This window comes from Lynx canadensis, chromosome B2, assembly GCF_007474595.2.
Source record: "Lynx canadensis isolate LIC74 chromosome B2, mLynCan4.pri.v2, whole genome shotgun sequence".
Taxonomy (NCBI): Eukaryota; Metazoa; Chordata; class Mammalia; order Carnivora; family Felidae; genus Lynx; species Lynx canadensis.
The window spans coordinates 25,295,657-25,322,209 of record NC_044307.1 but is presented as its reverse complement, the minus strand read 5'-3'; the positions used below and the strand labels follow the sequence as shown (position 1 = coordinate 25,322,209).

The 26,553-nt window shown below is 40.5% G+C and overlaps 1 protein-coding gene and 1 pseudogene across 4 annotated transcripts in view; both read left to right on the top strand.

Annotated features, from left to right (window-relative positions):
* The first annotated feature begins 475 nt into the window (after positions 1–475).
* The window catches only part of RIPK1 (receptor interacting serine/threonine kinase 1), a 41,196-nt gene continuing 15,118 nt past the window's right edge, over positions 476–26,553 (top strand). Inside the window, exons 1-6 of one of the 4 annotated variants that reach the window (XM_030314946.1) lie at positions 476–569; positions 14,263–14,483; positions 15,528–15,684; positions 19,027–19,164; positions 20,504–20,735; positions 22,765–22,914. In XM_030314946.1, coding sequence (XP_030170806.1) covers positions 14,332–14,483; positions 15,528–15,684; positions 19,027–19,164; positions 20,504–20,735; positions 22,765–22,914 — 829 coding nt within the window. In that variant the 5' untranslated portion in view covers positions 476–569; positions 14,263–14,331. Of the gene's footprint in view, positions 570–634; positions 901–14,262; positions 14,484–15,527; positions 15,685–19,026; positions 19,165–20,503; positions 20,736–22,764; positions 22,915–26,553 lie in introns of those variants that run through there. The other 3 variants (XM_030314947.1, XM_030314945.1, XM_030314944.1) reach the window with 3 other exon arrangements.
* LOC115513651 lies at positions 3,456–4,426 on the top strand (annotated as a pseudogene).

Sequence of the window (26,553 nt, the reverse complement as noted above, 5' to 3'; positions counted from 1 at the left end):
TGTGTATCTTTTCACAACATGTAATCACGCTATGAATAATTGCTTTCTAATATAGCACCATAGCACTTCCCATTTTGCGTGATCACCATTCTAAAAGGCTGCAAGATAAGTATCACATTTCTTCCACCACTTAGAGGACTTTATTATCCTCACTTCACGTGTGAAGGGAGATAAGAGAATGGTAATTTGCCTAAGGCTGTAGCGCCAATAACCCGCAGAGCTCAGAGTGGGAGTTGGAAGGAGCGGTGTAGTGCTTACCCCTAGGCCAAGCTGCCCCTCCCCGACCGCGGAGGTTTCTATGACTAGGTAACATTTCCTCTTTTGGCCTCCCACCGACTTTAAAAGCCAAGATTCTCAGGGTGACAACTCCGGGATTTAAAATCTGGGGGCAAGGCCATTTGGCTGCGGGGCGGGCGCTCTCCTCCCACACGGCTTTGGAGCCCGCGGAGGCGGAGCGAGCAGTCCACGCCCTCTCGCCGGTCCCAGCGCACTTAAGTGACACGCAGAGGGCGCGGACACCGGACCTAGCCTGCAGGAGCACGGCGGTCCTGCCGGGCCTACATCTCCAGGTGCGCGAGCCCGCTGTCCCGCTGGGGCGAGGGAGCCGGGGCCGCGCGGCAAGACGCGCGCTGACCAGCGGGGCCCACGGCGCCGGGCGCGGCGAGCCATTCCGCGGCCCGGCCTCCCCGAGTCTGACGGGCTCTGTCCCCGGTGACCACCTCTGTCAGGCTCGGGCGTCGGCCCCCTGCTCGCCCCGGCTAGACTGTCGCGACGTCGGAGTAATTCCGGATCTCCCACCGCCGCTTCTTCCCTTACCCAGGCCTCGGGAAATTTGCCGCGGAAACGAAAGTAAATTAAGTTTGGGTGCGTCTGCGCGGAAGGAGCGGCTGCCACATCCAGGTTCTTGGGTGAGAGGCTTGCAGGAGGGGGCGGGGCTTCCTGATTAGGCCGGCGGGCGGCGGGCGGGGACGGCGTGCACAGGAAGTGGAACTGTGAGTGGGCCTGTCGGGTGGTGGGCGGAGCTCGCGGCTGTCGAGGAAGTAGAGCTGTTTGCAAGCCTTCCGTATTCCCTGAAATTGGGTGGTGGCAGGGCCCGCGGAATTTTCTGGGGTCCTGTGCAGAATTGTCAAAGGCCCTGGGCTGCGCTCCTTTTTCATCAGATGTTTCTCACCAGGTGTAACTCGGTACAAGGGCTGAAACCTGCCCTCGGGCCAGGATGACGGTGTGGCGTGTTGCGTTGTTGCTATCATTTTGTAGCGTTGATTGGTTTTTATTGCAGTATCCTTAAGGTACAGTGGTGCATGCTCTGGTCGCTATAGGATTACGTAGCTGTCCCAGGGTGGGACTGCTTACCAACCCTTTGAAAGGGCCTTTTACTCTTGCCCTTAGGGCTGCGCTGGTTGCAGAGATCATCAAAAGCATTTCCGAATAATCTTAGACGTGAGCTGGTAAATTGAAAAGAAGGGCCAACTGCCATAGCGACAAAAGGGACGAATATCATAACCCTAGGAGACCTCTTAGGTAGTCATGGCAAGTTTGCTTTTACGAAGTACTGCAGAATCTCTTCAGGATTTTGAAGAGGTTAAGCTACAACCTCCTTTCCTAAGCATTTGACAAAACCTCAGGGATTGGAGGAGCAGTTATTTCTTTATTTCTTGCTGATCTTTGGCTCTTCCTTGTCCAGAGCTCCTGTTTATCTTGGGCAAAGCCTGAGGCTGTTACATTCAACCACTCTTCTGAAGTCCTTTGGTAAATAGATAGGTGACAGAGTAACGAGGAAATTGTGATCAAGTGAAAATGTAGAGGGACGCCTGGGTGGCTCAGTGGGTTAAGCATCCGACTTCTGCTCAGATCATGATCTCACAGTATGTGGGTGTGAGTCCCGCATTGGGTTCTGTGTTGACAGCTCAGAGCCTTGGAGCCTTCTTCAGATTCTGTGTCTCCCTCTCTCTCTACCCCTCCCCCGCTTGTGCTTTCTCTGTCTCTCTGTCTCTCTCTCTCAAAAATAAGTAATAAACATTAAAAAAAGTTTTTTTTTAAAAAAAGTGAAAAATGGGGGAGCCTGGGTGGCGCAGGGGGTTAAGCATCCAACTCTTCATTTCAGCTCAGGTCATGATCTAAGAGTTGGTGAGATCCAGATCAAGCTCCTCTTGCCTTACGCTATCCGACTCTGCAGTGACAGCGTGGAGCTTGCTTGGGATTTTCTCTGTCCCTCTCTTTCTGCCCCTCTTTCTGCTCCTGCTCTCCCTCTCTGAAAATAAATTAAAAAAAAATTTTTTTTAATGTTGAAAACCGCAGCTCTTCTAAACACAAAAAGTGAAGACCAGGTTTATTTAAAATTTAGGATGTGTCATTATTATTGCTAATAAAACAGCAGTAGTGATTAACTTTAATTTTCATTTTCCTCTGTACTATATTGAGCACCAGAGATATGTTACACTTTTAAGAATGTGAATATTAATGAGGTTAAGAAAAATGCCTTAAATATCAACTTCCAAAATGGCAAACTATTATGTGGTGCTTATTAATCCATAATATATCAACACCACAAATATGATCTGGAATTTGAAAAAATATATGTGGCTTCCTGTGCTTTGGTTGGATGTTGTACTCTGGCAAAAATGATTCCATCAGCCTGTAGAGTATTGATTTTGAATCACATATTTTATGTTCTAAAAATTTAATCTGTGTTTTCCCTATTTCTGACTGTAACATACTCATTTAATATAGGTGAACAAGGCTACAATATTAGGTTTTTGCATGGAATTTTAAGAAAGAGTATAGTTTACTATCTAGAGAAGTAGCATGTGTTAGTGAATTGATGGTGGAGGTTTGAATGAAGAAACAAAAGTTCAGTTCCAGGATCTGCCACTTTAGGTGAATCATTTAACTCCAGATTTTAGTTCGTTTATTTCTAAATTGGAATGATAAGAATAAAACGTACTCATGGGGTCATAATGTGCTAATGTACGTGATAATACTTGGTTAAACACTTTCAGTCTTGTCCTTTGCTTTTCATTTGGTTCTTCCTTACTCAGGGCTCTTGTTTATCTGGGGCAAGACATTAAGTTGTTATAATTATAAGAACGTTAGAGAATTCCATGTTGGATACTTGAGTAAAATCAGAGTTCTATTAGCAGGGAAGAGGGGGCAATGATAGGTAGGCAGCTGACATTTTCTGACTCTTTCTGTATGGTCATCATTGAAAAATTTTTAAAAAATAGTCTTCTACCACTGAAAGGTAAATATGAATGTTTTTAAGTCTTCTTAAAACTTAAAAAAAATTTTTTTAATGTTTTTTATTTATTTCTGAGAGACAGAGAATGAGCGGGGGAAGAAGCAGTAAGAAAGGGAGACACAGAATCTGAAGCAGGCTCCAGGCTGTGAGCTCTGAGCTGTCAGCATACAGCCCGATGCAGGGCTTAAACTCATGAATCGCCAGATCATGACCTAAGCCGAAGTCTGATGCTCAACCAACTGATCCACCAGGCGCCTCTTTTTAAAACTTTTTTATTAAAGTATAACATTAAATGTGAAGTGAACATTTCATAACTGAACAGCTCTATGAAGTATCACAAAGTGAACATTACACAGGTTAAGAAAAAGAACATTGCCAAGGCACCCTCAAGATGAAGCTAAACATCTCTTTCCCAGATATTGGCTGCCAGAAACTCATTGAGGTGGACGATGAACGCAGACTTCGTACCTTTTATGAGAAGCGAATGGCCACAGAAGTTGCTGCTGAGGCTTTAGGGGAAGAATGGAAGGGTTACATGGTCCAGATCAGTGGTGGCAATGACAAGGCTTCCCCATGAAGCAGGGTGTTTTGACCCATGGCCGTGTCTGCCTGCTGCTGAGTAAGGGGCATTCCTGCTACCGACCACGGAGGACTGGAGAAAGAAAGCACAAATCTGTTCGGGGTTGCATTGTGGATGCCAATCTCAGTGTTCTCAACTTGAACATTGTGAAAAAAGGGGAGAAGGATATTCCTGGACTTACTGATACTACTGTGCCTCATCCCCTGGGGCCCAAGAGAGCTAGCAGAATCCGCAAGCTTTTCAATCTCTCGAAGGAAGACGATGTCTGCCAGTATGTTGTGAGAAAGCCCCTAAACAAAGAAGGTAAGAAACTTTGAACCAAACACCCAAGGTTCAGTGTCTTGTTACTCCACGTGTGCTCCAACACAAACGTCGGCGCATTGCTTTAAGAAAGAGTGCATGAAGAAAAACAAGGAAGAGGCTGCAGAATATGCTAAACTTTTGGCCAAGAGAATGAAGGAGGCCAAAGAAAAACACCAGGAACAGATTGCCAAGAGACGGAGGCTGACTTCTCTGAGAGCTTCTACCTCAAAGCCTGAGTCTAGTCAAAAATGAGATTGTTATAAGAGGAACAAATAAATAAGATCAGACATCAAACCAAAAAAAAAGAAAAGAAAAAAAAAGAACATTGCCATGATTCTGAAGTAAGAGGTTCACTGTCTCCTATCTTCTGTCATAGTGATCACTGTCCTGCCTGTTAATATCATGAATTAATTCTGCCTTTGTTTTTGGCATTATTATTTATTATTTATTTGTATTTCCCCCAGTTTTAGTGAGGTTTAACTGACAAAATTGAGTACAGAATATGAGTATTTTCATATAAATATATATAGATTTATTTTGCTTTAGGAGAAATTTTAGAAATTTGTGAAATTCCTTGAAATTTTCAGTTAATCTCAGTGGACAAAATTTGCTTTCCTGAGTCCATGAATTAACATCTGTTTATGAAAAAAACAGTAAGAAATTCCATTAAAATGGACATAATTACATTATTAGTTGAAATTAGTTATCATCAGGTGATGTAAGAGGGCAGTGTGCTTTCATTAGTTACTCTGTAACATGGCCTTATAATGTGGTTTTCTACCTGCCTCCATTCAGTGTTTTTGTGACTCTTGGGTATCTAAACTACTCACAAGACCTTTCTAAGATATTCAGTGCTTATAAAGTTGAATTGTTCCATGGAAAAAAGGGAGGAAAAAAAACCAACAACAGTGAAAACAAAAGAAATCACTGGAAACCATGCAAGAGGTGCACAGGATTAAGTAAGACCAGACCAAACCAACAAACTGCAAGACTGGAAGGAGAACTGACTTGGGTCCGGAGCCGGCCTCACAAAGGGTGGTGGAATCACCTGGAGGCCTCCTTCCCGTAAGATTCATCATGCTTGCAGGAGGCACTGCAAATCCTAGTTGGTTCTGGCAAATTTGAGGAGACAAGATCTTGGCTGAAGGAGAGAGAGCTAGTAGAACTCAAAAGACATTGAAATCTTATACCCAAATGGCATATTTCAGGGTTAATAATTCCTTCCTGTTTCTTTACTCTGTGAGCCTTTTAAAAAAAAAATTTTTTTTCAGAGACAAAGCAAGACAGAGCACAAAGTAGGGGAGGGGTGCGGGGTGGGGGTGGGGGGCAGGCAGGGGCACACAGAATCCAAAGCAGGCTCCAGGCTTTGAGCTGTCAGTACAGAGCCCGATGTGGGGCTTGAACTCACCATGAGATCATGACCTGAGCCGAAGTCAGATGCTCAAATGACTGAGCCACCCAAGCACCCTGAGCCTTTTTTTTTTTAAAAGGTTATTAAATATTCATATACAACATTATTTTTGAAAACTGCTAGATATATTTCAGAGTATGGATGTGCCATAATTTCTTCTGTCTTCTGTGTGTGTAAATTGTTTTGTATGCTTTTGACGTTCTATGTAGTGTTGCCAGGAACATCCTTGTAAATAATCTTTCTCAGCAGCTCTGATTTAATTAAAGAAATACTGAGTGAAGGAATTATTCTCTTTAAGAAATACATTTTATTGGGGGCACCTGGGTGGCTCAGTTGGTTGAGTGTCTGACTTCTGCTCAGGTCATGATTTTACAGCCCATGAGTTCGAGCCCCACGTCGGGTTCTGTGCTGACAGCTCAGAGTCTGGAGCTTGCTTTGGATATGTGTGTGTGTCTCTCTTTTTGCCCCTCCCCTGCTCACGCCCTCTCTCTCAAAAATAAATAAACACTAAAAAATTAAAAGAAATACATGTTGTTATAAATGTATTTCATGTTTATTGAAGGAAATTTGGAAAATGTAAAAGTGTACAGAAGAAAGTAAAAATCACCCTTCTATCCAGATATAATCCTTGCTAACATGTTGATGTCTTTTGTTGTCTTTTTTTTCTGTATATGTATCTATATATCTAGACATCTACCTGTATGTATAGATTTTTTATTTTTACCTGTAATTTTGAATGATTATATAATAGTCCATCTTATGAATGTCCTGTAATTCATTTAACTGTATCTTTTATTTTTGGACAAATAGTTCTTTTTAAAAAATAATCATCCATTTAATGATCAACTGCCATATGCTAGGTTTTGTCCTAGACATTGCAGATGGTGTGCAAGGTAGTTTCCTGCCTTCTGTGAAATTAATTAGAAATAATTCTCAAATTAGAGCTGTCTTAACTGTTTCAAGGGAGAAGTAAAAGGTGCCGTGAAAATGTCTAATGGGAAGACCTAGGATGGTTTCCTTGAGGAAATGACATTTCACGGAGACCTGAAGGATGAATAGGATGAGCCAGGAGAAGAATACGCCCTAAGAGGTTTATAGGGGAGAGTGGAACAAATTACTCTGTCTCCTCCCACTCTACCATTCTTACAGGGATGGATCAGTAGAGCACTGCTGAGCAGAGGATCTCAGCTGCACCCTGGCATTCTCAAAACCCACTGAAACGGGTTAAATATGGATAAATGTGGGTGGCTGGGCCAATCATAGCCAAAATCATAAAGTAGGAAATGTGTTTTCCTTTCAGAAATGAGGAAATTGAGGCTTATGTAAGTTACCCAAGTCACGGGACTAACAAATTTTAGAGCTAGAGTTCATACTCACAAGAGAAAGGTCTGTGCTCTTTCCACAGCATTTATGGCTCTGCTACCTCTCCTTCTATGCCTGCCCCAGCTCCATCACCACCCTCTACCCCTGGTCTTCATGCCCATTATTTAGGTAGCCTCCCCCACTCCCTGTCTACCTGATAGATGTGCATCTTTCCAGAGGGTGCTTCCTCTTGTTTGGGGATGTCTTATGTTATAGAAATAGTGTCTACTGTGCTGCTATGTGAGCTTTCTGGGGGTGGCATGGTCTACCCACAGCCTTTGTACAAGGTGTAGATGGTAACCTGAGGCAGATGACCACAGGCCACTACACAAGACCACTATCAGCCTAGGCATTTTCAGAAACACCTGAGGTAATTTTTTAAAAAATTCTCTGCCTCACAATATTCTATTATGAAAAATTTCAAAGTGTAAAGTTAAAAAGATTTTACACCCACAGCTAACATAATATTCAATGGTGAAAAGCTGAAAGCTTTTTGTCTAAGATCAGGAATAGGACAAGGATGCCGAAACTTGCCACTTTTATTCAACATGATATTGGAAGCACTAGCCACAGCAATTAGGCAAGAAAAAGAAATAAAAGCATCCAAATTGGAAAGGAAAAAGCAAAGCTGTCACTATTTACAGAAGACATGATATTATCTATGGGAAACCATGAGGATTCCATAAAAAAACTGTTAGAAGTAATAAATGAATTCGGTAATGTTGTAGGATACAAAATCAATATAAAAAAATCTGTTGCATTTCTAGACACTAATAATGAGCTATCAAAGAGTAATTAAGAAAACAGTTCTGTTTTTCAATTGCATCAAAAAGAAAAAAAAGTGCCTAGGTCACCTGGGTGGCTCAGTTAAGTGTTCCACTTCCACTCAGGTTATGATCTCGCAGTTTGTGAGTTCGAGATCCACATCAAGTTCTGTGTTGACAGCTTAAAGCCTGGAGCCTGCTTCAGATTCTGTGTCTCCCTCTCTCTCTGCCCCACACCTACTTGCGCTCTGTTTCTCAAAAATGAATAGATGTTAAAAAAAATTAAAGAAAAAATGCCTAGGAATAAATTTAACTGAGGAACTGAAAAATCTGTGTACTGAAAACTATAAGATATTTTGGAAAGAAAATGAAGAAGATATAAGTGGAGAGATGTTCCATGCTCATTGGAAGAACTAATAACGTTAAAATTTCTGTACTACCCAAAGTAATATACAGATTTAATTCAATCTCTATTAAAATTCCAATGTTAGTTTTCACAGAAATAGAACAGGCAACCCTAAAATATATTGAACCACAAAAGACCCTGAATCAGCAAAGCAATCTCCAGAAAAAATACAGCTGGAGGCATCGTGCTTCTGATTTCAGACTCTATTACAAAGCCATAGTAATTAAAATAGTGTGGCATTGGCATAAAAAGAGACTGATCAATGGAACAGAATAGAAAACCCAGAAATAAACTCGCACCTGTGTGGCCAATTAATCTGCAACAAATGAGCCAAGAATATACAATGGGAAAAGGACAATCTCCTCAATAAATCATGCTGGGAAAATTGTATAGCCAAATACAGAAGAATGAAACTGACCACTATCTTATACCATACAAAAAAATTAACTTGAAATGGATTAAAGACTTGAACATAACATCTGAAACCATACAACTTATAGAAGAAACCATAGGCAATAAGCTCCTTGACATAGGTCCTGGCAGTGACTTTTTGAATCTAACACAAGTAAAAGCAACAAAAGCAAAAATAAACAATTTGGACTACATCAAACTAGAAGCCTTCTTCACAGCAAAGGAAAACTGTCAACAAAATGAAAAGGCAACCTACAGAATGGAAATCAATATTTGCAAATCATGTATCTTAAGAGCTTGCTATCCCAAATATATAAAGAATGCATAGCAACTTCATAGCAAAAAAAAAAAAAAAATTCCACTAAAACATGGGCAGAAGATCTGAATAGACATTTTTCCAAAGAAGACATACAGACAGACAACCAGTAAATGAAAGATCAGCATCACTCATCATCAGGGAAATGCAAGTTAAAACCACAAAGGAATATCACCTCATACCTGTTAGAACTGCTGTTACCATACAGACAAGATAACAAGTGTTGACAAGGATGTGGAGAAAAGGGAACCCTTGTGGACTGTTGGTGCGAATGTGATGTGTAGTCATTATGGAAAACGGTATGGAGCTTTCTCAAGAAATTAAAAACAGAACTACCATTTGATCCAGTAATTCCACTTCTGGGTATTTACTCAAAACAAAAACGAGGACACCAGGGTGGCTCAGTTGGTTAAATGTCTGACTTTGGCTCAGGTCATGATCTCATGGTTTGTGGGTTTGAGCCCCACGTTGGGCTCTGTGCTGACAGCTGAGACCCTGGAGCCTGCTTCAGATCCTGTGTCTCCCTTTCTCTCTACTCCTCCCCCACTCTCACTCTGTTTCACTCTGTTTCTCTAAAAAATAAACATTAAAAAAATTAAAAAAGAAAAGAAAACAAAAACACTAACTCAAAAAGACATATGCAGTCCCGTGTTCATAGCAGCATCAATTGCAATAGCCAAGGTATGGAAATAGCCTAAAAGTCCATCAATAGATGAATGGATAAATAAGATGTGACATATATACGTATATATATCTTTTTCTTCTTATTATTCTCATCATTATTCAGTCATAAAAAAGAAGGAAATCCTGCCCTTTGTAACAACATGGATGGACCTTGAGGGCATTATGCTAAGTGAAGTGTCAGCAACACAAATACCGTATGATCTCACTTATATGTGGAATCTTAAAAAAAAAAAAAAAAAGAAGAAGAAGAAGGAAAAGAAGATCATAGATACAGAGAACAGATTGGGGTTGCCAAAGGCAGGGGCTGGGAGAAATGGGTGAAGGGGGTCAAAAGATTTTTAAAAAATTAAAAAATCAAGAGCTACAAAAGGCAATGTGGTATTCTGGATTGGATCCTGGAACAGAAAAATGTCATTAGTTAAAAAAAAAAATGAGTTAATCAAGTAGGGTGTTTAGTTAATAGTAATGTACAAAGTTGGTTTCTTAGTTTTTTTTATCTGTACTATTAGAAACTGGGTGAGGAATATATGGGAAAAATTAGTAAAAATAGAAATGTAGAAACAAATTAAAAAAAATTTTACACTGAACTTTCGTGTGTCTACCATGAATATTATTTTATTCTGCCTGCGCTATCACAGACCAGCTATTTACCACTCTTTCTACCCACCAGTTTGTCTGCAAAGTAAATTGCAGATACCAGTACACTTTTTTCAGCATGCACTTCATTAACAAGATAGACTTCGGTATGTTTACAGATTTTTCTTTTGTTGTAAGATTTACCTAGAGTATATTTACTGAGTATTGACAAATGCTTATGCGTGTATAACCCTAACCCCCAATGAGATGGCAGAACATTACCATCACCCAGAAAGTTTCCTCATGCCCCAAACCATTCAGTCCTCACCCTGCCCGTGGGCAACCAGTGTTCCTTTTCCAGTGTAGATTACCTTGTTCCAGAACTTAATATAGATGGAATTATACAGTATGTATTCTTTTGTACAAGGCTCCTTATACTTACCATGTTTTGTGACTCATTCACATTGCTGTGTGTATTAGTAGTTCATTGCTTTTTATTACTGAGTAGTAATCCATAGTATGAATATACAATCCTTAAAAATTTTTTTTTTACCTTTATTTATTTTTGAGAGAGAGAGAGAGACAGAGTGTGAGCTGGGGAGGAGCAGAGAGAGAGGGAGACACGGAATCTGAAGCAGGCTCCAGGCTCTGAGCTGTCAGCACAGAGCTGACGCAGGGCTCAAACTCACAAACCACAAGATCATGACCTGAGCCAAAGTTGGACGCTCAACTGACTGAGCCACCCAGGCACCCCTACAATCCTTTTTTAAAAATCCATTTCCTATTGATGCATAACCATTTCCAGTTTGGGGATAACATGAATAAAGCTGCTGTGAACATCATACTAGTCTTTGGGGACATAGGACGCATCTTCATGTAGTGGAGAGAGAGAGTGAGAACTCTCATATTTTTTTTTTTTAATTTTTTTTTTCAACGTTTAGTTATTTTTGGGACAGAGAGAGAGACAGAGCATGAACGGGGGAGGGCCAGAGAGAGAGGGAGACACAGAATCGGAAACAGGCTCCAGGCTCTGAGCCATCAGCCCAGAGCCCGACGCGGGGCTCGAACTCACGGACCGCGAGATCGTGACCTGGCTGAAGTCGGACGCTTAACCGACTGCGCCACCCAGGCGCCCCTCTCATATTTTTTATAAGGACCCTGATCTCATTCATGAGGCCTCCACTTTAATGACCCAATTACCTCCCAAAGACCCCATCTCCTAATATTATCACAATGGAGTTAGAGCTTCAACAAATGAAGTTTGGGGCAGACACAAACATTCAGTCTGTAGCAGCCACCATGTGGGTCATTGCCCTCCGGCCAGTGCCCTGTTCTTTTTTTAGTCCCTGGAGTTATTTTCCTTTCCATTGGCCTACCTATGCATTTGAGTGGATATTTGTGTTATGCTATTCAACACACATAGGTCTTTTGCAGCAGGAGGGTTTTAAAATTTTTCTAGTCCTCCATGTTGCCAGAAATGGAAGTCTAAAGGAATACAAATTGTGGTTTTCACATGAAAAGATGCTCAACATCACTCATCCTCAGGGAAATGCAAATAAAAACCACAATGAGATACCACCTCACACCTGTCAGAATGGCTAAAATTAACAACTCAGGAAACAACAGATGTTGGCAGGGATGCAGAGAAAGGGGAACCCTTTTGTACTGCTGATGGGAATGCAAACTGGTACAGCCATGCTGGAAAACAGTACAGAGGTTCCTCAAAAAGTTAAAAATAGAGCTACCCTATGAGCCAGCAATTGCACTACTAGGTATTTGTCCAGAGGATAAAATACAGATTCGAAGGGGAACATGCATGCATCCCAGTGTTTATAGCAGCACTATCAACAATAGCCTAATTATGGAAAAAGCCCAAATGTCCACCGACTGATGAATGGATAAAGAAGATGTGGTGTATATATATACATATATACATATATATATACATATGTATGTATATATGTATATATATATATATATACACACACACACACACAATGGTATATTACTTGGCCATCAAAAAGAATGAAATCTTGCCATTTACAACAACATGGATGGAACTAGAGTGTATTATGCTAAGTGAAGTAAGTCCATCAGAAAAAAAGATTTCACTCATATGTGGAATTTAAGAAACAAAACAGATGAACATAGGGGAAGGGAAAGAAAAGAAAATAAGATACAGAGAGGGAGGCAAACCATAAGAGACTCTTTTTTCCCCCATATTTTTAATGTTTATTCAGTTTTTGAGAGATAGAGCATGAGTGGGGGAGGGGCAGAAAGAGAGGGAAGCAGAACCGAAGCAGGCTCCAGGCTCTGAGCTGTCAGCACAGAGCCTGACTCAGGGCTTGAACCCACGAACCTTGAAATCATGACCTGAGCTGAAGTCAGACGCTTAGCCAACTGAGCCACCCAGGTGCCCCAGGAGACTCTTAAATATAGAGAACAAACTGAGGAGCTGGAGGGTAGGTGGTTGGGGGGCTGGGCTAAATGGATGATGGGCATTAAAGAGGGCACTTGTTGGGATGAGCACTGGGTGTGTACATATGTTATGTGTAAATTCTGAAACCAATACTACACTATATGTTAACTAGAACTAAAAAAAAAAAAAAAAAAAAAAAAAAAAAAAGCTGGAAAATGAGATTGGTAGAATACCAGTAAGAGCTTTAAATGTGAGGGTGAGAATTCTATGCTTAATTTGGTAGACAGGGTTCAGTTATACAGGGCCACACAAACCTTGTAGGTCTAGAGTTTTTGAATTATATGACTAAATATGAACTCTCATAAGATTAATCTGGCATCCTATATGTTGGTTGGCTAGGAGAGAAGGACACTTGTTAGACGTTTTCTGTAAAAGTCTGGACAAGAGGCAATGAAAGTCTTTATTAGGAGAATGTCTGTGGGCATGGAAAGGAGTGGGTGAATCCAAAAATACGAACTGTCTGACTTGGTAAATGATTAGTTTTAGGTTGGAAAAAATCAAAGAGGTAGCCAAAGGTAGAGTGGAGGAACAGATCACATTTGCACATTAGCTAAAGATTTAACCTTTGTAGATAAAGTTTATTTTAATTTCTGGGTGCTTTTTGGAGTGTTTATCATTTCAGAAAGGGCTCAGCAATGTTTAAAATAAGTTGGGGGTCCATTTAATCCGTGTATCTATGCGTATGACCTTGTTCAGTTCAAATATGTTTATCGAGCATCTGTTATATCCTAAGCAGCCTTCAAGGCACTGGGGCTAAAATTCTGAAGCAAAATAGGCATGGTTCCTGCTCCTAAAAGCAATAGTGTTTTGAAATATAATAATAAATTAGTTATTGATTCAATATTAGTATAAATATAAAGATGCATATTGTGTAATGAGTGTGTACTTGTTCCAGCTCTGTTCTAAGTGGTGAAAATACAACAATGAGCAAAACAGACAAAAATTTCTACCTTCATGGAAGTTATATTACAGTAGAGGAGACTGACCCCTTGAAAGTAAACATATAAATGAGGTTATTTCAGATAATGATAATTGCTACAAAAGTGGAACTAGGTTAAAAAGTAAATATATATTGACAGAAAGGGCTTACTTTAAGCCAGGAGGCCAGTGACGGACTTTTTGAGGAGAGAGCAAATCATGCGAAAATATCCAGGGAAGAGCACTCCAACCAGAGGAAAGAGTAAATGCCAAGGTCCTCAGAAGAGAAAGAACATGGCAAGTTCAAGACACAGAAACAAAGCCAGTGTGGCCAGAGTCGAATAAGCAAGAGGAAGAGAGGTAGGCAGGGGCAGGCTCTTGGAGGGTTCTGTAGGTCATGGTAAGGAGTTTGGTCTTACCCTGAGTGTGTGGAGGGTTTTAGAAGTAACACAATTTAGTTTACATTTGTAAAAGGATCCTTCTGGCTGCTGTGCTGAGAGTAGTCTCTAGAGGAATAGGGATAGAATCAGGGAGACCCATTAGGAGGCTACGGATACACATGTCTGTCCATATGTATGTCTCTTGTCTTTTAATGGCAAAACACCATGTGTCTCCCTTTACAAAAAGATAACCTATAATATAAAGACTTTGTCATCACTCATCATTTTTTGTTCCAATATTGGTCAATAAAACAATCTTTTAAAGTAAAAATAAAATGTGGTTTTCTGTGATTCCACCGAACATATGGTAGAATTTCATATGTTTTTTGAATAATGATTTTGTGCACTAAGATGTCCTTTTGTCTTTCTTACAGGGCACATCTCCGAAGGGGGAAAAAGTGGTGCATTTTTGGACATTCTGAGGATTCACAAGGAAACCAGACATGTCCTTGGATGACATTAAGATGAAATCTAGTGACTTTTTGGAGAAGGAGCATCTTGACAGCGGGGGCTTTGGAAAGGTGTCTTTGTGTTTACACAGATCCCATGGACTCGTAATCCTGAAAAAGGTGTACACAGGCCCCAAGTGTACTGAGTGAGTTGGGATCAGAGGTGGGTGGGCCAAATTACAGGCTGGCCATGGGAAGAGTTACCGTGGAGGAGCAGGGCAAGGCAGTGGATATGCCATGGCCCAGGCTTTAGAATGAGACAGACTGTGGCATATCAGCGTGTGGGCTTTATGTCAGATAACCCTGAAAGCTGGTTATTATTATTCTCCCTGTGCCGCTGATGAGGATTCTGAGGCTGGTTAGCAAAAAGCTTGCAGTAATAAATGATGAAAGACAAAGAGAAGGAAATAAAGAAGGGGAAGGAGATTAAGGGTAATGAGGGAGGCAATGAGAAGAAAATGGGGAGGGGTCCTTGAGATAGACTTAAATACTTCCTTCACCATTTTGGTAAGGACCAGCCCTAAGTCTGGGGGTGGGGGAAGTAGCCTATTAATTAGAAGTTCCAGAAGCCCTCCTTTAAAGCAGCTGGTGGACTTGTTTTACCTCCCTTTGTTCCTGCCAGAGTGGTTACCAAGAGAGGCTGCCTTTTTTTTTTTTAATATTTATTTTTGAGAGAGAGAGAGAGACAGAACATGAGTGGGGGGGAGACAGAAAGAGAGATGGAGACACAGAATCCGAAGCAGGTTCCAGGCTCTGAGCTATCAGCACGGAGCCTGACGCGGGGCTCTCATGAACCATGAGATCATGACCTGAGCCCAAGTCAGACGCTTAACTGAGCCACCCAGGTGCCCCAAGAGAGGCTGTATTTTTAATTATCCTGTCCAACGCAGCCCTTTTCTCAGGCTGCTTCTCCTTGCTGCTCTTCATTTCCTTTGCATTCATTCGTTATTGACCTACTGTTTCTTGAGCACTCACTGCCTGTAACTGGGAAGGAGGAATCTGAAGATGAGCAGGAAACGCCTCTGCCTCTGGAAGCTTGTAGCCTGGACCCAGAAGGGATCAGTACATGCACAAGTACCAACACAAGCCCATGTGATGTGATGCATTGGAGGCATATGCTGTGTTTCTTGGGGGAACAAGGACAAGGGCACTAACTGTGCCCATCTTAACAGCACCTTTCTCTCCCGCAGGTACAACGAGTCCCTCCTTGAAGAGGGCAGGATGATGCACAGGCTGAGACATAATCGGGTGGTGAAGCTCCTGGGTGTCATCTTAGAAGAAGGAAACTACTCCCTGGTGATGGAGTACATGGAAAAGGGCAACCTGATGCACGTTCTGAAAGCGGAGGTAAAGAGGGCTTTGCTGTGCACCGTACGGGCACAGCGGCTCGGGGGCTGCCTGTCTGTGATGGTTATTGCCACTGTGTTCTTTTGTAGCTTGTTGGTGTCAAATAACCCTTGTGTGAGTGGCTAGATACTTTGGATTTTCTGAAGTCAGTCCCCTTGTTAAAGCATCCTGGACTTTCCCTGCCCCAGAAGGTGGTCTTGCATTCCCGTCAATCCTTGCAGACAGCTGTCTGTACCCCTCACCTGGGGAGGTCCCCCCCACCCATGTCTTAGTCTTATAGTAGGCTTTTGTCAGCCACCCCAGCATCCACTGTTCAGGGACAAGCACTGTCTTCATGATGTGAAGTGTATGCCTGATAGGTAATAGTAAACACTGACTGATTGGTTAAAGGATGTACACTCTCAATAACTGTGTGTGGAGATGGAATATTGATGATTGCCCTTTGATACCATTTAAGAAACTTACAGGCTAAATATAGAACACTAGAGGCAACAACACTGGATAAGTAAGACTTAAAATAGGAAAATAAAAATTGATTTATGAAAACCAAATCACGTTGATAAAACATTTTATAGAGTTTATCTGTTAAAAAAATTTTTTTAATGTTTATTTATTTTTGAGAGAGAGAGACACAGAGCACTAGCAGGGGAGGGGCAGAGAGACAGGCAGACACAGAATCCGAAGCAGGCTTCATCCACACTGTCAGCACAGAGCCTGACATGGGACTCAAACCCACAAGCCATGAGATCATGACCTGAGTCCAAATCCTGTGCTTAACCAACTGAGCCATCCAGGCACCCCATAGAGTTTATTTTTCTAAAGGTATTTCATTTTGTTTTGTTTTTGTTTGTTTTGAGAGAGAGCTCAGGGGAGAAGGGCAGTGGAAGAGGGAGGGAGGGAGGGAGAGAGAGAGAGAAGGAGAGAGAGAGAGAGAGAGAGAGAGAGAGAGAGAGAGAGAATCCCAAGCAGTCTTCACGCTGAACTTGATCTCACGACCATCAGATCATGACCTGAGGCGAAAACAAGAGTCAGACACTTAACTGACTGAGCCACCCAGGTGCCCTGAGTTTATCTACCTAGTAAGAGCAAGGCCTTGTGCTAGTTAATCAAGAAGCAATAGCAAATATGACACACATAAAAGGGACAGATAAGGAAGTGAACAGTATGGTGCAATTGTGTTTTGATAGACATCCTCCTAGTGTGCTGTGGGAACACAAAGGAGCAGCAGTCACTTTAGCGTGTGATAAATAGGAAGGGATTCCAGAAGGAGGATGCTTGGGCCAAAGCCCAAATGACAAGCAGATAATTAGGGAATAAGGGTTCCAGGCAGAGACAATGGCATGTGCAAAGGAATGAGAGTATGCCATATCTGGGAAACTTACAAGTAACTGGATTTGGCCAAAGTGTAGATTGCATGAGACAGTGGTGGGATGTGGCTTTCTTTAGGGCAGATATTCCCCCTTTTCCTGTCTTCTCCCCCCGACCCTACATCTGCCCAAAATTATGTCTGTTCTTCAATTCTTTTAAGTCCCAGACATCTCTCACAGATACCTGTGGGAAGGGGTAAGAGAGGTTCACCTATACACATTGTGTTGTAATTTGATCAGATTGCTCTTCTCCCCAAAACTGGGTAAGATCAGCTGCTGCATGAAGTAAATAGTCATTTTGATTGGGAGGTAAATCTTTTGGGACAAGGGGGCATTCTCCCGGATCAGGCAAAGATAAGGTAGACTAGTTTGGGCTCCAGAGGGAACTCAAGAGGACATGAGGGAGAAAATCAGGAAGGGGAATGAGAAGGTCTTTCCTTTGCTTGCTCAGAACTTTTTCCTAATTCCAAAGGTATATCAAGGAAGAAAGGAAAATCTCTGGCTATTTTTTGTATGCTGGTGATCAGGTGACTAATTCATCTCCATTGTGGGTTTTAAATATGATTTGGGGGGTTGACTTGGGAATGTAACTTCCATCATTTAAATTTTTTTCCTGTTTACCAACAACCAACATATATCTAAATTTTTAGAAATCAGCCTAAACAGCCTTGTTTGTAAACTAGAGACTGTGCACATATACACGTACACACACATACAAACAGTTTGTGTTTTTCATTGTTAAGCAAAACTAATGTTTAGCTGCTATAATAGAAATTGGAGTTGTCTGTATTAATGTTGATATTTATACAACTAGAATACAGTCGTAAGTAAGAGTGACTTAAGAATTTACAAAGATCTAAAATAGATGATACCAAATCACCAAATAGATATTAAACCCACTTCAGCATTGTTTTAACATCATGTTATCCTATAGATTAGTCTTTACATATTTGTAATAAGTGTGAGCATGTTCTCTTGTATTCTTTTTTTCTCAATGTTCATCTATACATTTCTGTGACACTGTTCACCTATTTAATATATAGTAGCACATATTAATGTACTATAGAAAAATACTTGTTTTTTGTTTATTTATTTATCCATCATTCAATAAACATTCCAGGCACCATGCCAGATAGTCAGGATGCATTCTAGAATGATGATGATGATGGTGGTGGTGGTGGTGATGTTTTGCTCTCAAGGAGCTTAATTTTACAGCATTTTAGTATATTGCCATATTGGCATGAAAGTTTTATTTTTACATGACAGAGCACAACATTAGTACCCTTAGCACCTGGGATGAAATCTTTCTTTAAAAGGGGACTTCTTTTAAAATGACAGCAGTGCTGAACAGCATAATAGAAGGAATCCTGGTAACTGCAGATAGTCCCCAACTTATGATAGTTGGACTTACCAATTTTTTGACTTTATGACAGTCAAGAGCAATAGGCATTCATTGGAAATGATACTTTGAATTTTGAATTTGGATCTTTTCCTGGGCTAGTGACACACAGTACCAGCCTGTCTTATGATGGTAGGCAGTGGCCATGAGCCGCACCTCCCAGTCAGCTATGTGATCACAGGAAAACAGCCGATATGCTCACAACCATTTGGTTAGTCACACAGCGATTCTGTTTCTCACTTGCCATTTTGTATTCAGTCAGTTACATGAGATGTTCAATGTTTTATTATAAGATGGGCTTTGTGTTCAAGATTTTGCCCAACGAGGGCTAATATAAGTGTTCTGAGCATTTTTAAGATAGGCTAGGCTAAGCTATGATGTTCACTAGGTTAGTTTAAACACATATTCAATTTAACGATATTTTTAACTTATGATGGGTTTGGGATGTAACCCCATTATATGTCAAGGAAGATCTGTCTGTTCTAAGGTTCAGACCCCAGTACTCTTGAATAAAACAGTCGGTTTGGCCTGTTTGATTACCTTTCCATTTCATAGACTTAACTATCACTGTTTTAGATCAGTATCCCCCTTTCTGTAAAAGGAAGGATAATTATGGAAACCATTGAAGGAATGTGCTACTTACATGGAGAAGGAGTAATACACAAGGACCTAAAGCCTGAAAATATCCTCGTTGATGATGACTTTCACATTAAGGTAAATCATAATCTAAAGGTTTCTAGAAGATTGGGGTGATTTTAGTTTTAATTCTCCATTATAGATCCATTTTTTCACATGGTAGACCTTAAAGGAAGACCTCACTCAGCTTATAACTGGTGGTGGTGGTGCTGGAAGGTTCTGCCAAGGATTGAAAAGAAAGATACGGACTTGATGGAGTCCATATTATTTATTTATTTACTGACTTTAATCTATATTTTGTATCAGTTTGTTTTTTTTTTTAATTCTAACTTTTTCCATTGTAGTAAAGGGAACAAAGGGAAAGGATTTTCCTTTTGTTCACTCAAGAGCAAGATTTAACTAGATGGAACATCACGTCTAATTGGCTTTGGCAACAGGAATCCAAGCGCGAGAATCTGAAAGGGGAAGCAGCTTTTGGGGGAGAACTCAGGAACTGCTTACGCAGGCATCCTTCTACTACAAGATTGTGCTTCTAACACTTCCTTCTAATCTTGGACAGATTTTTAATCCTACGACTTTAAAGGAAGGTTCCTTCTTTACAATAATAACTTACCTCTAATGTATCTCTTATGTTAGAATCTCTGGATTTTAGATAATCACGTGCTGGAATTCATACCTATATGCTTGGATTCCTAGAGGCAAAAGTAAAACTGTCACCTTTGATTTCTTTTTAACCGTGCGGTTCTGTAATTTTATCCGGCCATCTTCCTCTTCGTTCTGTGTCTGACCTTTGTATTTTTCTCTTTGCTTTCTTGTCTGTTTTTCTCCTCCTTCCCATCCTGTCATCTCTTAGGTTCAGGCTACCAACTCAAAACAAGTAACACTACCATCCTTTTCCTCAGTGTCTTTGGAATCCTTAGACTCTTGCATCCATGGGCTTTGGAACACCGTTGGGGAAAATTGAAGGTGCAGTACCTACTCACCATCTGCTCTACAAATCTGCTGAGAAGAAAATACCTTGTATTCCTAGCCCCAGAAGTAGTTGAAAAAAATATGCAGAGTAAATGAGGAATTAGAATAAACATGTTTTACTGTAGTTCATGTCAGAAATACTTCTGCTTTTCCTCTTTCCTCCCCCTCCCCCAACCCTACTAGCAAATTCCCTGGGTTTATTGCATAAGAATTGAGATACCAGAATTTCACATGAACATTTCTTAGGGGAGATTTTCTTAGATGGCTGAAGAGACACAAAATTTCTGTGAGTCTGTTCAGAAATAGCTGTTTTAAACTTATCTAGTGTAACCACTTCAGGAAATTCACTATACCTTGCATCTATTAGATAAGCCCCAGAGTTAAAGACAAGTCTGATTTGCTTATAGCTTTCACAGAACACTCCCATTGGCTTGATCTCTTGCAGATAGCTGATCTTGGCGTGGCTTCCTTTAAGACGTGGAGTAAACTGACTAAAGAAGAAAATAATGAGCAGAGAAAAATGAATAATAGCGCCCCTAAGAAAAATGGTGGAACCCTCTGCTACATGGCCCCTGAGCATCTGAATGACATCAACGCAAAACCCTCAGAGAAGTCAGATGTATACAGCTTTGGCATAGTACTTTGGGCAATATTTGCGAATAAGGAGCCATATGAAAGTAAGATGTTTATAGAGGAGTAGAATCTGTGTGTTAATCAAAACTGTTGAGTGAAATAGTGGCCTTCAATGACATCAGTTAAGATTTATAACGTCTTTTTACCTACTAGACCATAAGCTACACCAGGGCTGGGACGGTATCTGACTGAGTCAGTGCTATTTCCCCAGTCTCTACACACACAGTGCCTGGAACACAGTTGGTGTTCAGTACATTTGTGGTGAATGAATAATTAATCTCAGTTTAGGAATCAGGGATCACAGGACAAATAGGAGCCTTGATGATATATCTGAGCTTGGGAGGTATTGTAGAATTCCAGGATTTTTCCTGGACAGGAAAGCTTGCTTGCTTCTGCTTAGGAGACATATGCCTCATACTTTCACTCAATCGCTTGCTCCTTCACTCAAGAATTACTTCTTTTCGGGGCACCTGGGTGGCCCAGTTGGTTAAGCTTCTTACTCTGGAGGTTCTACATCTCAGGTCATGATCTCATGATTCGTGAGATCCAGCCCTGTGTTGGGGCTCTGTGCTGTTAGGGATCCCTGATTGGGATTCTCTCTGTCCCTTCTCTCTCTGCCCCTCCCCTGTGTGCACTCACACTCTAAATAAATAAATAGACAAACAAACAAATAGATAAGAATTATATCTTTTCAGTACTTACTATGGGCACTTTAATTGAAATTAAGAATAAAAAGATGAGAAAGACATGATTCATGCAGGAGAAGATACAGTACTCATTCCTCAGTTTGTTAAGTGCCTAAATTACTGGACATTTCCTGGTCCCTTTTTCTTGGGTCATTATTGGCTCCTCTGGTTTAATGATCACTACTTTGCCAAGGCCTCTCAAATCTCTTATCTAGAGCCCTGGCCTGGATATCCACTTATCTGTTGTATCTATTACACATACCAGAGGAACCCCAAAGCAACATGCCCTCAAACAGATTCATCTACATGTTCTCCGTGTAGTCCACTTGGCTCTGCTCTTCTCATGTTCAGAAAATGGCATCACCCTCTCTCCTCCCACCCCCTGTACCCTACCTAGTTGTTGGGCCAGAAGCATTTCACGTCTTAGCTTTGCCTCTTGTCTCCCACATGCAATCACACGTTTAAACCTATGAACTCAAGGTTATATGTGATTCAGGCTACATCTTGAATCCATCCACTTCTCTCTATCCCCACCAGACTCTATGCAGTTCAGACCCTCCGTATTTCTGCTGATGGCTGCTCATGCCATCCCCCATTCACACTTCAGCCATGCTGGTTGTCCTAAAAGGCAAGTATGACCATCTCACTCATATTTTTGAAATCTTTCCAAGGCTCACTGGGCCTTCAGGATAAAGTTCAAATTCTTCAGTATGGAATACAAAGCCCTCTCTGATTTAGCTTTTCCATCTTTCTCTAGCCTCATTCCTTACCTGTCTTTCTTTAGTCATTTTGCCCAGTTATGGTGAGCTACTCATAATTCCTGGGCTACATTATGATTTGGGGGACTTCCAGTCTATTCATATCCTGCTTCCCTAGCCCAGAATCCTCCTCTCTGAGTCCTCCTTCCTGATTCTTTACATGGATAAATCCCACTTAGGTTTCTAGACCCAGCAAATCCTTCTCTGACCCTCTAGTCATGGTTGTGTTAGCAGAAACCTTTGTGCTTACTTTTTAAATAGCAATTATCACTCTATATTTTATGTTACTCTCAATAAACTGAGCTCCTTACAGGTAAGAGCCGTACCTTATTTGTCTTTATAGTAAAATCTGAAGTATGCCTTGGTTTTAGTCACATATTCTATTTGTTCTACCAGGAGACCTCTTTGGTGTGAATTCTGTCTTTCATCTCAGAGGTTAAGATGTTGTTTGATCATCTGGGCGGTGGACCATGTCAGAGGGTCATTCTGCCCCTAAGGAATGAGACAGCCCTACTGAAAACACACTCCAGGCAGAGAGACATCCAGCCTTGTCCAAACCCTGCGATCTTCCTGCCTGAGACATTTAGGACCTGAGAAAAAGTCAACTTAAATCCCTCTTTGCTTTATAGATGCTATCTGTGAGCAGCAGTTGATAATCTGCATTAAATCTGGGAACAGACCAAATGTGGAAGACATCATTGAGTACTGCCCAGAGGAGATTATCAGCATCATGAAGCAATGCTGGGAGGCGGATCCAGAAGTTCGGCCAACATTTGCTGGTAGGAGCAGCTTTTATGGCTATATACATCGCCTATGAGGCCATTTTCTTAGTAAGACGTTATCAAAAAGTTGCTCTAAGTTTTTAAAACACTGAGCTCTAATTGTGATTTCAGATTGCTTTTCTAGATTTCAAACATTTTGTTCAATTAAAAAGATACTATCCCTCTCAAAAGCATGAAGGCATATAAGGCCCTCATTTCTTTTTTTTTCATAGAACTTTTTAAAAAATTATGTTAAAATATACATAACACATAATTTACCATTTCAGCCTTCTCTAAGTGTACAGTTCAGTGGCATTAAGTACACTCACAGTGTTGTGCAGCCATCACCACCGTCCATCTCCAAAACTTTTTTGTCTTCCCAAACCAAAGCTCTGTACCCATTACATACCAACTCCCCATTCCCCTTCCCCCAGCCCTTGGCAACCAACCATTCTCACTTTCCATCTCTAGGAATTTGACCTCTCTGGGTACCTCATATAAGTGGAATCATACAGTATCTTTTTGTACCTGGCTTCTTTCAGCATAATGTCTTTAAGGTTCCTCCATGTTGTAGCACATGTCAGAATCTCCTCCCTCTTTCTTGCTGAATGGTATGTATATACCACATTTATTTATCCATTCATCTGTTGGTGGATACCTGGGTTGCTTCCACTGGCCTTCTTATTTCATAGCTTCTTTTCTTTCTTCTCCCTCCCCTTGTGTAGCTGACATATTTGAAGATGTATGTTGTCATTTTGATTGGGCCTGTAGTGGAGGGAGAGGGCAAGGGATATGGATGTTTGCCACATCTTGTACCTCCTCTCATACCCCTAGGTTACCTAGGATCTTGCTAAGATCCTAGAGGCAGAGGAAAAATGGAAATCAGAGGAAAGAAAATCAGGTGAGGACAAAATAAATAGTAGGAAATCACTTAGGAGCCTACAAAGCATTTTACTTTCATATTTCTGCTATGAAGAAACAGAATTAAAGCCTCATCTACCACTACTACCAACGATTAGAGTGGTACTTTAATTTACTTGCTTGTTTTCTTATTCTCTTAGTCAGCCTGAATTTTCTCCTGGCTTGGTCTCTTCTCTTCTTCCATGCCTTTTTCGTTTTTTTTTAAATTAAATTTCTTGAGGCAGCTCATTCTTTTAAGCATCCGACTCTTGACTTCAGCTCAGGTCGTGATCTCACGGTTTATGGGTTTGAGCCCTGCATTGGTCTCTGCATTGACAGTGTGGAGCCTGCTTGGGATTCTCCCCCTCCCCCCCTCTCTCTCTCTCTCTGCCCCCCCCTTAAAATAATTGAATAAACTTTAAAAAATGAAAATTAAATTAAATTTCTTGTTTTGAGATAATTATAGATTTATGTGTAGTTGTAAGAAAAAGACAGAGGGGAGTCTGGCTTTCTCAGTTGGTAGAGTGTGCGACTCTTGATCTCGGGGTTGTAAGTTCAAGCCCCAGGTTGGGTGTAGAGATTACTTAAAAATCTCTTCTTTTTTTAATGTTTATTTTTTAGAGAGAGAAAGAAAAAAAAAATCACACAAGCGGGGGAGGGGCAGAGAGAGGGGAACAGAGGATCTGAAATGGGCTCTGGTTTTGACAGGAATGAATCTGATGTGCGGCTTGAACTCATGAACTGAACCATGAGATCATGATATGAGCTGAAGTCAGATGCTCAACCTACTGAGCCACCCAGGTACCCCTACTTAACAATCTTAAAAAAAAAAAAAAAAAAAAAAAGGAAGAACACAGAAACATCCCTTATACCTTTTACCTAGTTTAACCCAATGATAGCATCTGGCCAAACTATATATAGTATAGTATCACAACTAGGATACTGACATTGATACGGTTAGATATGGAACATCTCCATCACCATAAGGGTCCCTTATGTTGCCCTCTTATAGCCAACCCTACTCTCTTCCCCAGCCCCACCCCTCTCCTTCACATTCTGGTGATCACGAATCTGTTCGCTATCATTTTGGTCATTTCACAAATATTACATGAATAGAATCATAAACTACTTTTTGGGATCCCTTTGGATTGGCTTTTTGCCACTCACCATAATTCCCTAGAGATTCATCCAAGTGGTTGTTTGAATCAATGATTTGTTCCTTTTTGTTGCTGAGTAGCATTCCATGGTGTGGATGTACAACAGTTTATTTATTCACTCCTCAAAGGAAATCTGGTTTGCTCCTAGTTTTTGGCTGTTATAACTAACAGTGCTATAAATATTCATTGTTACATGTTTTTATGTGGATATATGTCTTTATTTCTCTGGAATAATACCCAGGAATGAGATAGCTAGGTTGTATGGTAGTTTCATGATTGCTTTTTTGTGGGTTCTCTCATGGCTAAGGACATTGAATATTTTTTTATGTGCTTTGGTGAAATGCTGCTTTATGTCTTTTGCCCATTTTCTCATTTGATTGCTTTGTTTTTTACTGTTGAATTTTGAGTGCTCTTTATATATTATATATAGTATTTCTTCATTGGATATGTGGTTTGCAAATATTTTCTTCCAACATATAAGGGTTTCTTTATCCTCTTAGCAGCATCTTTCATAGAGTACAAGTTTTTGAAGTCTAGTTTATTGATTTTTCCTTTTTATGGATTGTACTTTGATGTCAAGCCTAAGAACACTGTCAGTGTTAGATCTCAAAGATTTTCTCATGTGTTTTGTTCTAAAATTCTTACAGTTTTACATTTAATTCTGTGTTAAGTATATTTTTTTCTATATATATTTTTTCTAATTGTCCAGGAAAATTTTTAATTGCTAACCAAAGAACAGTAGCACAGAACTAAATATTTGGTTGTCCTTCTTGCCAGTGTTCAGTTTATATTTTATTGGAAAAATACCACATCCGTTTTGAATTAATTTTTGTATAAGGTACATGGCTTAGTTTGAAGTTCATTTTTTGCTTATGAATATCCACTTGTTCAGGCACCATTTGTTTGAAAGTCTATCTTTCCTCCATTGAATGGCTTTTTCTTCTTTGGCAGAAATCAGTTGGGATGTTTGTATGGGTATATTTCTGGGTTCTGTATTCTGGTGTATCTCTATTCCATGCATCTCCCCTCTGTCAGTACCCACAGTCTTAATTAATATAGTGATATAAGTCTTAAAATTGAGTAGAATTAAATAAATTCTTTATTTAAAAAATTCTTTCAGCTCCTCTAGTTCCTTTGTCTTTCCATATAAAATTTAGAAAAATCTTGTCTGTATCTACCAAAAAAAAAAATCTTACTAGAATTTTGATAGAAATTGTGTCAAATCAGTATATCCATTTGGGGAGAACTGAGGTCTTTACTATATCAAGCTTTCAAATCCACAAACACAATATGTCTCTTCATTTATTTATATCTTCTTTGATTTATTTTATCAGGGTTATATAGTTTTCAGCATGCGAGTTCTATATATTTCTCTTTTTTGACAAATTATAAATAGTTTGTATTTTATTTTTTTAAATTTTTTTTAACGTTTATTTATTTTTGAGACAGAGACAGAGCATGAACGGGGGAGGGGCAGAGAGAGAGGGAGACACAGAATCCGAAGCAGGCTCCAGGCACTGAGCCATCAGCCTAGAGCCGGACGCGGGGCTCGAACTCACGGACCGCGAGATCATGACCTGACTTGAAGTTGGACACTCAA